Source organism: Zalophus californianus, chromosome 4 (assembly GCF_009762305.2).
Source record: "Zalophus californianus isolate mZalCal1 chromosome 4, mZalCal1.pri.v2, whole genome shotgun sequence".
NCBI lineage: Eukaryota > Metazoa > Chordata > Mammalia > Carnivora > Otariidae > Zalophus > Zalophus californianus.
In genome coordinates, this window is record NC_045598.1 from 34,218,975 (window position 1) to 34,234,870 (window position 15,896).

At 47.8% G+C, this 15,896-nt stretch overlaps 1 protein-coding gene across 4 annotated transcripts in view; it reads left to right on the plus strand.

Moving 5' to 3' along the window:
- KDM4A (lysine demethylase 4A) overlaps positions 1–15,896 on the plus strand; it is a 43,631-nt gene that overhangs the window by 19,039 nt on the left and 8,696 nt on the right. For all 4 annotated transcript variants that reach the window (XM_027614330.1, XM_027614314.1, XM_027614323.1 and 1 more), the window contains 5 exons: positions 6,374–6,494; positions 10,949–11,130; positions 12,635–12,839; positions 13,292–13,368; positions 14,055–14,110. In XM_027614330.1, the coding sequence (XP_027470131.1) occupies positions 6,374–6,494; positions 10,949–11,130; positions 12,635–12,839; positions 13,292–13,368; positions 14,055–14,110 (641 nt within the window). The remainder of the gene's footprint in view (positions 1–6,373; positions 6,495–10,948; positions 11,131–12,634; positions 12,840–13,291; positions 13,369–14,054; positions 14,111–15,896) is intronic.

Below are 15,896 nucleotides of genomic sequence, written 5' to 3' on the forward strand. Positions count from 1 at the left end.
TGTGTCTGTTGTAACATTTCTTGTTAGTTTAAGCTGCTTTGAGAAAGTGAGTTCCCAAAACAAAGAGGGAGCAGTTGGCTCTTCACTGTATAGAACAAGCCCCATAAAGAACATTGCCCTTGACCTGGGTGCCTGATGTTAGAAAAGGGGGAACAGAGAACTCAGGAGCCTGAACTCTAGGTCTCTTGAGGCAGGGACTTGGAAGACCCTACCTGCTGTCACACCCCATCCTCACAAAGAGCATTCACCGCTCCCACTTTACGAGTGGAACGCTACTTGCTGGGCTCACACAGCTAGTTGCTAGAACTGGGGTTGGACCCCTAGCCCTTTCTGCTACATACTGAAGGAATTTAGAAGTCGGAGCACATCTCAGGGGGGAAGGCCTTGTGGAGACCACGTAGCAGGAGGAGTACTGAGGCCAGAAGATGAGAAAATGTGGAAAGACATTTAACTATTTGAATAGATCTGACTACTTTGGTCAGAAGCAACGGGACAGTAGTGGAAAGGGTAGAGACTTGAGACTTGCACACCAAGTCCCACTCTGGCTGGGCCATGAGCTCCTTGAGGCTCAGGATTGTGTGTCGCCGGTGTATGCATTGCCACGGCCCCAAGCATGGTATGCTGGGTACATACGCTGGCATACAGGAGGCACTCGGAACAAATAGGGCTGGGTACTGGCATCTTCTTTCCCAGAGCTGCATTCTGGTGTTCTTGGTCTTGACTCCTCTACTTTCTCCAGCACTTGGACCTACTAAATGATCTGTCTATATCTCCTACCCCATGCTCATTTCCCATTGCTGCTTTTTACAAGTTCCCACAAACTGAGAGTCTGAGACCAGTACAGATTTATTATCTTCCAGTTCTTCGGGAGTCTGGCATGGGCCTCATTATGCTAAAGTTAAGGTGTCAGCAGGGCTGTGTACCTTCTTGGAGGCTCCAGAGGGAGACGCCTTGCCCTGCCCAGCTTCTTCAGGCTCCTCACATTCCTTGGCCCATGGCCTTTCTCTTCCATCTTCGAAAAAAGCAGCCACATCGGCCAAGTCTTGCTCACTTGGGCATCACTTGGACCCTGAGTCTTCTGCTTCCATCTTCATTATTAAGCACTGTTTGATTACATTCGGCCTGCCCAGAGAATCTAAGATAATCTTACTATTTTATCCAATGAGCACACTTAATAATGTTTTGTCATGTAAACGTAGCATTCACAGGGATTAGACCTGCACCTCTCTGGGGGACCGTTATTCTGTCTGCCACGTGCTTAGTATCTCTCCTCTCCCAGGCTTCCTCACTCTGCCTATAAAACATATGCAGCCCCGTTTCTCAAATACAACTGGAGGGAATTCCCTATGATCTCATTTCTTCCCTTAATCTTCTCAAGAAGAGACTCGGATGCATTCATTCCTTAGTTTCTTACTTCTGTCTGCTGGAACTTACCTTAAAAAAGTCCTGACACCTCCCAGTTGCTGAGTCCTTGGGCCCCTTCCTGCTCAGCTCTTAGGCCTCCTTTGGCACTGCGGCATTCCCCTCCTAGCTTTCTGTATTCCTCCTGTACTCTCTGTGGTAGATGTCCGTTTTCTTTTCTTTTCTTTCTTTTTTTTTCTTTTAAAGATTTTATTTATTTGAGAGAGAGCACAAGAGCAGGGAGGACAGGGAGGAGGCAGGGAGCCCGACGATTGCAGGATCCTGGGGTCATGAGCTGAAGGCAGACGCTTAACCAACTGAGCCACCCAGGTGTCCCTGGATCTCCCTTTTCTCTCTCTTCCTCCTCCCGTTCCAGAAGCCTTGTTCTCCATTCAGTTTATCTTCCGCTGGTACTGTCATCCACTCCCATGATTTCAATTCTGAACCTGATGCTGAGCATCCTTAAATCTACAGTTCTTGCTCTGACTTGCTTTCTGAACCCTCGGGCTCATTTCTTCTGGCCCATCTGGGTGTTGCCAGAGAAACAAGGCGGGTGGTACGTGCCTCGCATGTTTAACTTGGCTTGTTACTCCTCCCCCTTCATCCCCATGAATCCTCATAGGTCTCTCTCACCTTGGTGATCCATTTCGGGTTCCTTTATTTTTTCTTACTTCCTGGTCTGCCACTGCTATATCCCAGATTTAAGCCTGTTATCTAGGTGGTCTACAAAGGCAGAATGTAAGAAGATTATCGGAATGCAGAAATAGTGGGACTTTATTTATTTTTAATAATTAATTTTTTTTACTCTAAGTAAACTGTATGCCACACCTGGGGCTCAAACTCACGACCCTAAGATCGAGAGTCACATGCTCTACTGACTTAGCCAGCCAGGCTCCGCAATGGAATTTTATTTTTATCTTTATCTTTTTATAGTCTATTTTTAAAAAATTAAGATTTATTGGGGCTCCCAGGTGGCTCAGTCAGTTAAACGTCTGCCTTTGGCTCAGGTCATGATCCCAGGGTCCTGGGATCAAGCCCCACATCGGGCTCTGCTCAGCAGGGAACCTGCTTCTCCCTCTCCCTCTGCCTGCTGCTTCCCATGCTTGTGCTCTCTCGCTCTCTCTGTCAAATAAATAAATAAAATCTAAAAAAATTATTTATTTTTAATTTTTAATTTTTCTTACGATTTTTTTAAATTTATTTGACAGAGAGAGACACAGCGAGAGAGGGAACACAAGCAGGGGGAGTGGGAGAGGGAGAAGCAGGCTTCCCGCAGAGCAGGGAGCCTGATGTGGGGCTCAGCCCCAGGACCCTGGGATCATGACCTGAGCCGAAGGCAGACACTTAACGACTGAGCCACCCAGGTGCCCCAAGATTGATTTATTTGAGAGAGAACGCGTGTGTGCATGGCGGTAAGGTGAGGGGATTAGGGGCAGAGGGAGAGAGTGTCTTAAGTAGACCCCATGCCGAACGCAGAGCTCAAACGCATGGCTCAATCTCATGACCCTGATAGCACAACTTAAGCAGAAACCAGTAGTTGAATGCTTAACCTCCTGCACTACCCAGGTGCCTTTACAGTCTATTCTTGTTTCAAAATGTGCATAAGCACATTGTTGTATGTAATTCGTTAGTTAAGTATACCTATGGTGGGAGTGCATGTCCCTAAAGTTTTTTATTTCATGGTAGCACTGTGAAATAAATTTGATGAGTCTAGTTTTCTAGTTTGTTTCAGTCAAAGAACCCTTTCTTTAAGTGAAATCTTACTCATTTAAAAAGTATAAATGAAAAGCAGGGCTGTTTGGGCCTTCTTGATGTGCACTTTGGAAATTGCTGGTTTAGCCTGGTTTAACTGACTGAGCCACCCAGGCATCCCTGAAATAGTATTTTTTTTCTTTTCTTTTCTTTTTTTTTTTTTTTTTTGGGTAAATAGTAGTGGGATTGATTACTGGGTTGTAGGGTAATTCTATTTTTAATTTTTTGGAGAACCTCCATACTGTTTTCCACAGTGGCTGTACTGGTTTGCATTCCCATCAACAGTGCAAGAGGGTTCCTTTTTCTCCACATTCTCACCAACACCTGTTTGTTGTGTTGTTAATTTTAGCCATTCTGACAGGTGTGAAGTGGTATCTCATCATGGTTTTGATTTGTATTTCCCTGATGAATGATGTTGAGCACACCTTTTCATGTGTCTGTTGGCCATTTGGATGACTTTAGAGAAATGTCTGTTCACGTGTCTTCTGCCCAGTTTTAATTGGATTATTTGGTTTTTGGGTGTTGAGTTGTAGGAGTTCTTTATATATTTTGTATACTAACCCTTTATCGGATATGTCACTTGCAAGTATCTTCTCCCATTCTGTAGGCTATCTTTTAGTTTTGTTGATTGTTTCCTTTGCTGTGCAGAAGCTTTTTATTTCGATGTAGTCCCAATACATTGAAATAAAAAACGTCTGGAAAAAAGTTGCTGTGGCCAATGTCCGAAAAATTAACTGCCTGTGCTCTTTTGTAGAATTTTTATCTTTTTTTATTTTTTGACAGAGAGAGACACAGTGAGAGAGAGGGAACACAAACGGAGAGAGGGAGAGGGAGAAGCAGACTCCCCGCAGAGCAGGGAGCCCGACGTGGGGCTCGATCCCAGGACTCTGGGGTCATGACCCAAGCCGAAGGCAGATGCTTAATGACTAAGCCACCCAGGCGCCCCTCTTTTCTAGAATTTTTATGGTTTCAGGTCTCATATTTAGGTCTTTAATCCATTTTGAATTAATTTTTGTGTATGATGTAAGAAAGTGGTCGTTTCATTCTTTTGCATGTAGCTGTCCAGTTTTTCCAACACATTTGTTTTTTTTAAATTTATTTATTTAAAATTTTTTTATTATTTATTTATTTATTTGAGAGAGAGAGAGAGTGCACATGAGAGGGGGGAGGGTCAGAGGGAGAAGCAGACTCCCCGCTGAGCAGGGAGCCCGATGTGGGACTCGATCCCGGGACTCCAGGATCATGACCTGAGCCGAAGGCAGTCACTTAACCAACTGAGCCACCCAGGCACCCCCAACACATTTGTTGAGGAGACTGTCTTTGTCTTTTCCCCGTGGCATATTCTTTTTTTTTTTTTTAAGATTTTATTTATTTATTTGACAGAGAGAGCACAAGCAGGGGGAGTGGGCAGAGGGAGAGGGAGAAGCAGACTCCCTGCTGAGCAAGGAGCCCGATGTGGGCCTCAATCCCGGGACCCTGAGATCATGACCTGAGCTGAAGGCAGATGCTTAACCAACTGAGCCACCCAGGCGCCCCTCCCCGTGGCATATTCTTATATTATTATTTAGTTGAATACTAGTCGACTATATAGTGTGGGTTTATTTCTGGATTTTCTGTTCCATTGATCAGTGCGTCTGTTTATGTGCCATTAACATACTGTTTTGATTACTACAGCTTTGTAACATAACTTGAAGTCTGGAATTGTGATGCCTCCAGCTTTGCTTTTCTTTTTCGAGATTGCTTCGGCTATTAGGGGTCTTTTGTCATTCAAATTTTAGGATTGTTCTAGTTATGTGAAAAATGCTGTTGGTATTTTGATAGAGATTGCATTAACTGTGTAGATTGGTTTGGGTAGTGATTTTAACAGTATTCTTCCAATTCATAAGCATGGAATATCTGTGTTGTTTTCAATTTTTTTCATCAATGTTTTACAGTTTTCAGAGTACAGGTCTTTCACCTCTTTATTTCTAGGTATCTTATTATTTTTGGTGTAATTGTTTACAGTTGTTTTCTTAATTTCTTTTTCTGCTGTTTCATTATTGGTGTATAGAAATGCAGCAGATTTCTGTGGATTGATTTTGTATCCTGTGACTTTACTGAATTCCTTTATCAGTTCTAGCGGTTTTTTGGTGGAGTCTTTCGGGTTTTCTATATATGGTATCATGTCATCTGTAAATAGTGAAAATTTTACTTCTTCCTTACTGATTTGGGTGCCTTTTATTTCTTGTCTGATTGCTGTGGCTAGGACTTCCAGTATTGTTGACTAAAGTGGTGAGACTGGACATCCTTGTCTTGTTCCTGACCTTAGAGGAAAAGCCCTGTTTTTTTTTCCATTGAGGATGTTAGCTGCGGGTTTTTCATATATAGCCTTAATTACGTTGAAGTATGTTCTCTCTAAACCTACTTTGTTGAGGGTTTTTATCATGAATGGATGTTGTACTTTGTCAAATGCTTTTTCTGAGAGGATGATGAAGTTTTTTAAATACATTGACTGGAACGAAACTCATGTGGTCTTACTTATTCAGTCTTGTACATCTTAAACCTAATTGCATTTGCTCTGGCATTATCTAAATACAACGTTAGTTACATCAACTTTTGCTTTTGTAGCTAGGCCAGAGTTTTAGATGTGCACTCTGTCCTGTTTGATGAGGAAACTAACTGAGGAATGAATAGTATCAGCTAGAGCCGAGGGCTTGACAGCACATAAGGAGAGGCTAGCCTAGTTTACTTTAATGGGTCAGCTGTTCCTCACCCCTTCGGACGTCCTCTAGCTTTTCAAGGCCAATGGCCCAGCTGCCTGGCTCTTTGTAACAGGTGCTGCTGCCCTTCTGCTCTAAGAAAAGGGGCACCTGGTTTCTCTGGGGCTCTCAGAGATGCAGTCTCATGACTGTGGGCTTAAGGGAGGGGGCGTGGCTCTCCTGTAGAGTACATTTATTTTTGGTACATTTGTTTCAGGCTGCTTCTGAGAGGAACAGGAGCTACACTTGTTAGGCACAAATTTCGCCCTGAAATGTTTACATAATCCTAGTTTAGATTAGTTTGCATGGTACTGTCATTTTGGTTTTTCCAAAGACAGGTGTGTTCTGTGTTCGCTTTTATATTTCTTTGTGTCTCTCTATGCCTGTCCTTTCCCTTGCTTTTTATTGTAAGACTAACTTCTGCTGTGTCCCTAAGTGGAGGCAAGACCAATTAATTTGATTTCTTCTTGTGGTTTGCCCAGGTGGCGGATGAATACATGTTTTCCCTGGAGGAGAATAAGAAGTCCAAGGGCCGTCGTCAGCCCTTAAGCAAGCTCCCCCGCCATCACCCACTCGTGTTGCAGGATTGCGTCAGTGATGATGGTAAGTGTTGTTTTCCCTCTTCACCGGGAAGAGGGAAGGAAGTGTTTCACCTGGACATTGGGAGACCCAGCTGAAATGTCAGGTGTGGGCCTGTGGCTGAGCCGTTCTCCCAGATACTCCACAAAGAGGCCAGGATCTAATTTGATACTTAATTTATAATCATATTTCTTTGTATGTCTGTGTATCTTGGAATGTGCCTAATATAGGATGATCGCATGCAGGTTCTTCTCTTTCTTTACTAGGAGGTATAGGCTGATTTTTCTGGATAGCAATTCTGTCAATGATGCCAAGCCCAATGCTGAATGTGTAGCTACAGAGATAACTAAGATATGTCCATGCCCTCAAAAAGCTCACAAGGTAGTTGGGCAAACTGACAGGTAAACAGATCTAAAGAAAGGAGATGTTAATCTACGCAGAAGGGCGTGCGAAGAGAGATTCAGAGGGAGCCACTCAGTTAAAGGGCCAGGTCAGGGTGTGGTGGGTGGGTCCAGAGTGAGGTGGGGAGGGGGGGGATGGAAGAGGGAGGCCTTGCTTCTAGTGCGCCTTTAGGAGCCTTTGGGCGCCTTTGACGGGGTTTTAAGTGGCCAGATTTACAATAGAAGGATTGCTCCTGTGACTGCATCTTGAGAATGGCTTTGAGGGCCACAGATGGGCTTTTGTCTTGGACTCTGAGAGATAGGGGAGGGTCTGAAGCAGGATGATGGTGGTTCGGATGGGGGGAGGGTTGTAGTGAGGGTGTTGGGAACGTTAAGTCAGCTGGATTTGGGGGTTGGATATAGACCTGTGAGTGTGGTAGGGACTGGAGAAGGCTGAGTTCAGTGCCTCCCTGCCTTCTAGCTTTGGTTGGGATTGGCAACCCATGTTCAGTGTCTGTGGAGGATGTAGACTTGGGGCTAAGCACGGTTGGTGTTTGATACCTTTTTAAAAAATGTATTCAAAATGGGGCACCTGGGTGGCTCAGTCAGTTAAGCGCCTGACTCTTGATTTCAGCTCAGGTCATGATCTCAGGGGTCATGGGATGGAGCCTTGTATCTGGCCCCACACTCAGCAGGGAGTCTGCTTGAGATTCTTACTCTTGCTCTCCCTCTGCCCCCAACCCCTGTGCTCACTTTCTCTCTCTCAAATAAATAAATATTAAAAAAAAATTATTAAAAAAATATTTTTTTTTTCTGAAGTGTAGTTGACACAGTTACATTGCTTCCAGGTGTTTGTGATTGGACAACTTTGTTATGCTATGCTGACCAAATGTAGCTACCATCGGTTTGATACCTTCACCTAGAGTACATGAGGCCACTCGGGAGAGGGCAGAGGCTGGGGTAGGAGGACAGGAAGAAGGGCCTGTGAAGGAGACAGAAGGGGAGTAGGCAGGGATTGGGGCAGAACTGGGAACTTTGTCTATCACTGGAGCTCAGAGTTGTTGCCATCAGGGCAGGGTGGTCTCCTGTGCTGCCTGGAGCTCAGAGTTCCAGGAACATGAGTGTGGGGGAGTCTCGGGCGGTGACCAGGTCCCTTGTTACTCTTGACTAATGCCAGGCCCTTTCTTACCCTGCCCTGTCCTTCCTGGCACCAGTGGCTGACTGGGAATGTCTAGAGTCACCAGCCTCTCTGCTCCATAAGCAAGCCCATGTTGCCTTGCTGATCTGACGCTGGTGCCCACCTCTGCTGGTCCCCACTTTCCTTGGTAGTAGGATTGTGGTAAGCGGGTGGGGAAAGTCTTTTGAGATCCTATAGTCAAAAGTAGGCCAGACCTTGAGGCAGAGTCTGAGGAAGTCCTCTGTGCTCTTCCTCCGGCCCAGAAAGGGCTTGGTTTCTCTGGGTAGCAGCAGCCTCGCTTCAGGGTCTCCACCCCCAGTGCTGTAAAGGCTCTAAATAATAGGTTTTAGAAAATTGGAAAAGCAAAGTTACAAAGAGGACAGAATTACCCTGCAGAGGTGACCACTTGCATGTTTTAGTGTGTTAATCTTCCTGATTTTTCTGGTCAGGTATTAGATTGTATCCACGTATGTCTTTTTATAATAATGTAGTTGAGATCATAACATACAGCCTGCCAACTGTTTATGATTAGTTTCAAATGTGGAAAAGTTGAAGGAATGAAAACACCGTGTGCGCCTCCCATATCCAGTGGCTGCCACCATGTTCCCGTGGGCGCTGTCTCCGCACATGTTGGGGTACACACTACACACAGTCGCCGCCACCTCTGGGAGTGGGCTGTCACCACCGGGTCACCTGAAGTGCGCCGAGGGGCATCTCCGAAGGATCCTCTCCTGTGCAAACACTGTTACCACACTGAAGAAAATAAGCCATATTTCAGGATATTCTCCCATCTTCAGTCCATATTAATTTTTCCCTGCTTACCCCTAAAATGTGTTTTATAGCTTTTTTCCTTTAAACCAGTATAAACCAAACCAGGGTCACCCATTTCAAAGCTTTGTTTCTTTAGTCTCTTTTAGTCTAGCCCGCCCCCCTCCGCCACAACTTATCCATTTTTTTTAAATCGAGGCATAAATACTCCATGAAATATACATGTCTAACTTGCACATTGCAGTGATGTTTTGTATATGTAAACTGTAAAATTCCTGCAAGTTTCACTTAACATAGTGAACATTTTTCCTTGTCATTACAGTGTTCATAAGTTGGGGTGATTTGGGGCCACTTACGGTTTTGTAAACAGAGCAGATGTCACCGTGTTAATTTTTCTCTTGTGATTGGGAGGCTGTTTCTGTTTCTTCTATTCTATCTTGGTCACTCTTGTTTTGGCCAGGAGAAGGAAAATAATCTGCTTTGGTTTCGGCACCATGGTTCCTGGCTGGGCCTGGTCGATGGGGCTTGTAGGGGTGGATTTTAATTGTCTGCAGTGGCCTCACTCCATTACAGTACACTTCACTGAGGTCACTCACATGGCAGCTGCCAGGTCTCATTAGAGTCAACATGACTATGAAGGCAGAGTAGGTAACTACATTGAGCCAGAGTTGCCAGAGATGAGCCATTAAATGGGCTCCTAGTGCAAGTACGTACCAGAGCATTCCTTGGGCTGCCCTGCAGAGGTCTGTAGGGCCTCTTCACAGCGGTTCTGTCTTGGAAGAAGTGAGATCATTGGAGGGGTTGTAGCTGGGGATTCCTGATGCCCACACATAGCTGGATGCAGTGACCCCCGTGGAGGGCGTCACGTGGTGTGGCTGGCACGCAGCTGGTCTCCTCTCAGGTGCAGGTGCTGCATACTTGGGCCTTTTTTGGACTCGCTTGCCAAAGAAGGACATCCCAAATGTAACCTCTCATACTTCCCTCACTTGGGGGAGCATCTGGAGAAACACTGTGGATTAGTTTATTTTGATATTTGTTGTTCCTTTTACCAAAGATTGCCTTCAGTGACCCATAATCTTAGAGTTATGGTGTTTTCCTACCTCCTTGACCTTGTTTCTCTTGGAACCTAGTGGGCTATGCCCATCTCACTGATTTAAGGGGAACTGGAAAGTATGCACCTTTATCACTTCCATTTTGTTTTGCGAGCATAGTTTTTTGTTTTCTATTCAGCAATGTGTCCCTTTCTTTTGGCACCCAGAGGTGCCATTTTCCTTCCTCAGGCAGTGCTGAGGCCTGATGAATCATATGCTCTGTTGTCTAGAGTCATGAGGAGATACATATTTGTCTTCTAGACCAGAGGTCTGTGAAGGAGCAGGTAGTAAATGTTTCAGGCTTCATAGAAGGCCTTTCGCCTTCTGTCACATATTCTTCTTTCTTTCCCTTAACCTTTAGAAAAATGTAAAAACAATTCTTAGCTCCCCAAGTGGATTGCATTTGTCCTATGGGTCATTGTGTGCTAGGCCTTGGTCTAGACTCAAGGTGTGACATCCTTTGCCTGGGAAAGAGGGTTTGTCTTGGTCACGCTTAACCTTCCTCTGAGCAGAGCTAGGATGGCTGGGAATGCTTGTCCAGAAAAGGCAGATATCCCACTGACCTTTCCAGAGAGAGCTGGAAAGTTCTGACCAAGGCACATGGTGTAAAAACTTTGAAGCCTTGCCATCTCCTTGTTATTTTTTTTTCCTTGTTTCCATTCAGTGCAGCTATAGAGAATATTCTTAAAAGGTAGGGACTCAACATGATGACATATTGGAGGCAGCAAGTAACGTGGTTTCTGGCAAGACTGTGTCTCACTGTGCTGCCCTTGGGGCATAGGATTTGAATGCTGGCAGCTGTTAGGGGAGAGGAGAGTGGGCTGAATTCGGGAAAGAAGTCTAACCAGAGAAGGTGCTATAGGCAGGACTGTCTGTAGTATCATCCAAGTATTGAAGGAGTCTATTGAAAATCATTTCTGGTCTTTGCCTTTATCAGACCTGTAGGATCTTAGGTTTAGGCCAAACCTGGGACCAAGGATCCAGGCTGAGCTCATTCTCTCTCTAGGCAGAGCTACAGATGTGCAGGGCTGGTGCTGACTCATGCTCTGCTTCCTGCTCTAGAGTCATCTGAACAGCTGACCCCTGAGGAGGAGGCTGAGGAGACAGAGGCCTGGGCCAAGCCCCTGAGCCAACTATGGCAGAACCGACCCCTGAACTTTGAGGCCGAAAAGGAATTCAATGAAACTATGGCCCAGCAGGCCCCTCACTGCGCTGTCTGTATGATATTTCAGACTTACCATCAGGTAAGCCCACTTTATTTTCTCTGTTTAGCCAGGACCAGCAGTCCAGAGGGGAGCAAGGTTTAATTGTGGGTATATATAGCTTGTCCCTGGTTGTCTTGGGAAAGGCTGTTCTTCTTGTGTTCTCTGCCCCGTCTGTGTACTGGTCAGGCTTCTCTGGCAGATAATCCAGCAATGTGGGTTTTCACTTGAGAATGGTTTGCAGAAGAGCTGGGGTGTGGCTTAGTCTTGGAGGGGTTCACTGTGGGCATCCTGGGGCACTCACACTGTTTGCAGAGGAATCTGTTCTTCTGTTACCATTCTAGTCAGTGATTGTTCCTTCCGGGTGGTTTTTCGTCCTGGCCAGTCTGGAGCACTGTACATTTTGTTACTGTGGTCTGCTGGATCCTCCAGTGTTGTCTTTCTTTTCCCATTGCCACAGTGGATATGGGCAGTAGAAGAAATTGGGGGCCGGGGGGAGGGGAGGTAGGAGCAGAGGGTTTGCAGGAGGGAGAGGAGTGGGGAAGCCCTGGGGCTGAGTTGGGCTGTGCCCCCTGGGCTCCTGAGGCATTTGGCCATCCCTGGGCTCAGCTCTAGGAGGTCAGGAATACGTCCATGCCAGCATGTGCCAGGTGAGCAGCTCAGTCTCCCCTGGGACCTGCACCGGCGGCGGGGGGTGGGGCATGTGGAGAAGCAGTCCTCTGGTGCTTGTGGCGGCCTGGCTGCACTGAGCCTGGCATGGCCCCAGATTGACGCTTGCCAAAGAAGGGAACGTCAGACTGACATATTTTGGATTAGTAATTCACTACGCCTTTCCATTGACAAAAGAGCAGACGTGCAAAACTGTACATGCCCCTGCCTGTGAGACAAACGAATGGCCTGCTTGTCGGTCAGCAGACCTACTGTGTGGGTCTCAGTTTCACGAGGGGCCTGTGCCTAGGGCTGACATACTTTGGGTCCTGTCCTTGAAATGGTGGTAGAGCCAGCAGGTATCTGCGGTCAGGGTGTTGCCAAGGGAAGTACGTGGACATAGCATTCTTTCTGAAGGGACCCCGAGCTGGGAATCACAGGTGGGGCCACAGCCGTGTGGCAGTGACTCGTTGCCATGGGCCCCGGGGGGACATCTGTGCTAGTCCACGAGGAGCGTCTGCTCTGGGTCCTGTCCCTGGGTGGGGGCGACCACGTGGTGCCGCATGTCGGGGAGCCTGCAAGAGCAACCTTGCTAACATCTCAGCACATTTTATTACCACTTGGTTTGGGAAGATTGAAATCCCAGTTGCCTCTTACCTCGCTCCCTTTTCTCAGTTGTCTCCAGGGGCCTTTGTTTGATGCTGCTGTGAGAAATTGAATTTGAGTCATTAGAGGTAACTTCAATTAGCAGCTCTGGGATAATGGCTTTGCACCCGGGAGCCGGGAGCCGTAGCCAGAGTCGTACCAGTAAGAGAGGCAGCTTTCTGCTGACAGAGCAGGTAGAAAGTTGGGAATACAGGCGCATGTTCACTGAGGGATGCACCTGCTTTCTCCATAGGTTGAGTTTGGAGGCCTTAGTCAGAGCTGTGGAAACACCTCAGCTCTAGCCCCCCAGAAGCAGAGGACCAAGCCATTGATTCCGGAAATGTGTTTCACCTCCACTGGCTGCAGCACGGACATCAACCTTTCTACCCCTTACCTTGAGGAGGACGGCACCAGCCTTCTGGTTTCCTGCAAGAAGTGCAGTGTCCGCGTCCATGCCAGTGAGTGCCTCTCCTGTCGCCTGTGGCCTGACCCAGGCGCCTGGGCCTGCTCGCCCCATGTTGGCCTCCGCTCAGCCTGCCAAGGGCCTCCCTGGGCCCTCAAGTACAAAGATTGCTCTTGTGTTGTTGGGGGAGTTGGCTGTTGATGGAGTTGGAATCGCACTGACTTTGGGGTCAACCTTGTGCTGTTCTCTGGGCCGCAGATACCAGGAGGCGATTCGTCTGTGCTGCTCCCTGTGTGTTCAAAGCAGGCAACCTATAGTCTCTGACTTTTCGAGACACTGGGCCATACTGTATGGGTGAACCCTGGGGCCCCTGACTCGAGAATTCAGGGGTTTTTCTGTAAGATTTGGTTGTGGCTTTCAGACTAGTGGTATATGGAAAAGAGTTGCAAGTGTACATTCTCACTCTGGCCTCTGGATTTAATTTGCTCATCTTGGTGTCCTTGTTAGGTTGTTATGGGGTCCCCCCGGCAAAGGCTTCTGAAGACTGGATGTGTTCTCGGTGTTCGGCCAATGCCCTGGAGGAGGTGAGTGCGTCCACAGTGTTGCTGTCTTCCCCATGAGACTTGGGGTTTGCTCAGGTCCAGGTTTTTTCTTGTGGACTTTCTATATCCAACAGTCTGCACAGGGCCTGGTACATGGTGATGTCAGAGAGCGCGGATTGTCGGAATAAATCCCCATGGCAACGTGGTTGCTGCCCAGCTGTGGCAGGGCCTGAATGGAGTCTGGAAGCTGTGTTTGCTACATTGTGTCTGGACCACAAAGAGGTCCTCCTGTGGACCAGCAATAACCCCCTTTACAGAACTTAGCTATTGGGTTGGGCCATCAGAATGTGGTTCATTTGGTTGCTTTCTCTTCATCACCCCCTGCCCCGGAACCTGGCAGTACCCCACATAGGAGGCAGGCAGAGCCCTATAATGCTTTCAGCTTGAGCAGAGTGTTCTTGGTGACTGCTTACAGTTGTTATTATTAACAGTAACAGTGGAGACGATTATGTTGAGTCAATTGAATACTTCCTGTACTTTAGCCCTGGGTGGTCTCCCTGTCTTCCTGTAGGGGAGTCCTGCTTACATGGACTGGGTAGGCGAGACCCCATGTGCCATTAAGCCGCTTTCTTATATGGAGGCTGCAGTTACCCAAAGGAGGCTGAGGAGAGAGCAAATTGGATGTTAATGACTTGGTGGTAACCACCCTTCCCCCCCTCCCTTGGCAGGATTGCTGTTTGTGCTCATTAAGAGGAGGAGCCCTACAGAGAGCCAATGATGACAGGTGAGTTTCCGAGCAGAGGCTGCGGTGCTCGTTCTGGAGCAGCGTGCAGAGAGGCACTGAGGGCGGTGGCTGTTCATCAGAATGACTGATGGAGGGTTTGGGAAGCGCGTCGCTGGAGCTGGAATAGCATCTCCAAGACGAATTTTTTTTTTTTAAAGATTTTATTTATTTGACAGAGACACAGCAAGAGAGGGAATACAAGCAGGGGGAGTGGGAGAGGGAGAAGCAGGCTTCCTGCTGAGCAGGGAGCCCGATGCGGGGCTCGATCCCAGGACCCTGGGATCATGACCTGAGCCGAAGGCAGATGCTTAACGACTGAGCCACTCAGGCGCCCCTCCAAGACGAATTTTAAAAATGGGATGCCAAGGGGAGCCAAGGAGCCCTAGACCTTTCCGATCTAGCTTCTCCTCCGAAGCAGAGAGATAAGCGATGTCTTCCTTTCTGTGGAGCTAAGACAGACTCACGAGGTTTGGAGATCCTGCACCGAGATGCAGAGGCTCCAGGGGCCGGAAGTGAGGACAGTTTCCTTATCGTAGCTGGGGCTGGTGCAGAGGGGACTGTGGCCATGGGCTTGTGAGCACGTGTCCACAGGCACACTCTCCCTGGCTCAGACCTGCTGTCGGAAGGAGGGTGAGTGTCCTTGGGGAGCAGAGTGGGACACTGAGGAGAGCGCAGGCTCGCCCGCCTCCTGTGGAGTCAGATCTGTAGAAGTCTGGGCATCGTAGTGGCCGGCAGCTTTTTGTCCACTGAGCTGACCCTTTGTGCCTGGTCTTCGCTTACTCGTTCTGAGGTAGAAACGTGAGGGGGGATGAAGTGTTTGCTCTGGAAAAGCTGGCTGTCGAGGGGATAGTTCACTCAGATCAGTGGGCAGCCGGTGGTGGATATCCTGCTTCCAGCTCATGTCCTGTGGGAGTTGGAGCCTTCTGCAGCACAAGAACCTCCCCCACCCTCCATGCTGTTCCAGATAGACGGCTCTTCTGCTTGCTGCTTCCACGCCTTTAAAGGCACTTGCTGCCATTACTCAAGGTCATCGTGTTCCTCATAGTTGTGAGCGAACACTGTTAAAAGTTATTCCTTACTTGGAGTGGAAATGGCTCTGTTTGAGCCCCCCGCCTTCACCTTATATTCCTAGTTCTGCCCTTGTGGGGCCACGCCAAACCAACCAGTTCCCGCTCTTGTAGAGAAGCGCCCCGCATTGTGTGGTAGGTTTCCACCTAGCCTGATTATAAGAGCTCTCATCATGGAGCATTTCAGTTTCTCAAAATGCCCTGAACTCTAATTTTCTCGGTATGTCCATTGAACAAACCCGTCGGAGTAGGTGGGGCCTGGGCCAGACCTTAACGAGTGAGTGTGCTGTGGGGGAAGGGAGCAGAGGGGAGAGGTCATTTCAGCCCAGCGGAAGACTTTGGGTGAAGGCCTGGAGGGGAGACCTGTGGCTACTGGAAGACAGGGTGCACGTGGAGACATTTTGAGACATTACTACCCAGCTCCTGTGGTAAAAGAGGTCTGTATAGAGCTCTCGGATTTATTCTCACTCCCTGAAACCTGCCTCACTCAGTTAGCTATGGTTCTGCTCATTTTGCAACAGATTGTGAATGAATTTGTGGTGTAAGAAGCACAACCCTATGCTAACCCAGGGCGGTGTACTGGGGACCCATTTACATACTCAGTGTGGAGACACTCCTGGTTCTTACCTTGCTGGGTCCTGGGACCTTGCAGGTGCAAGTAAGAGGCCATGTTGGGTTGGGGAGGGAGCACTGTGGGCAGGCCCACCCACTCTTGAATC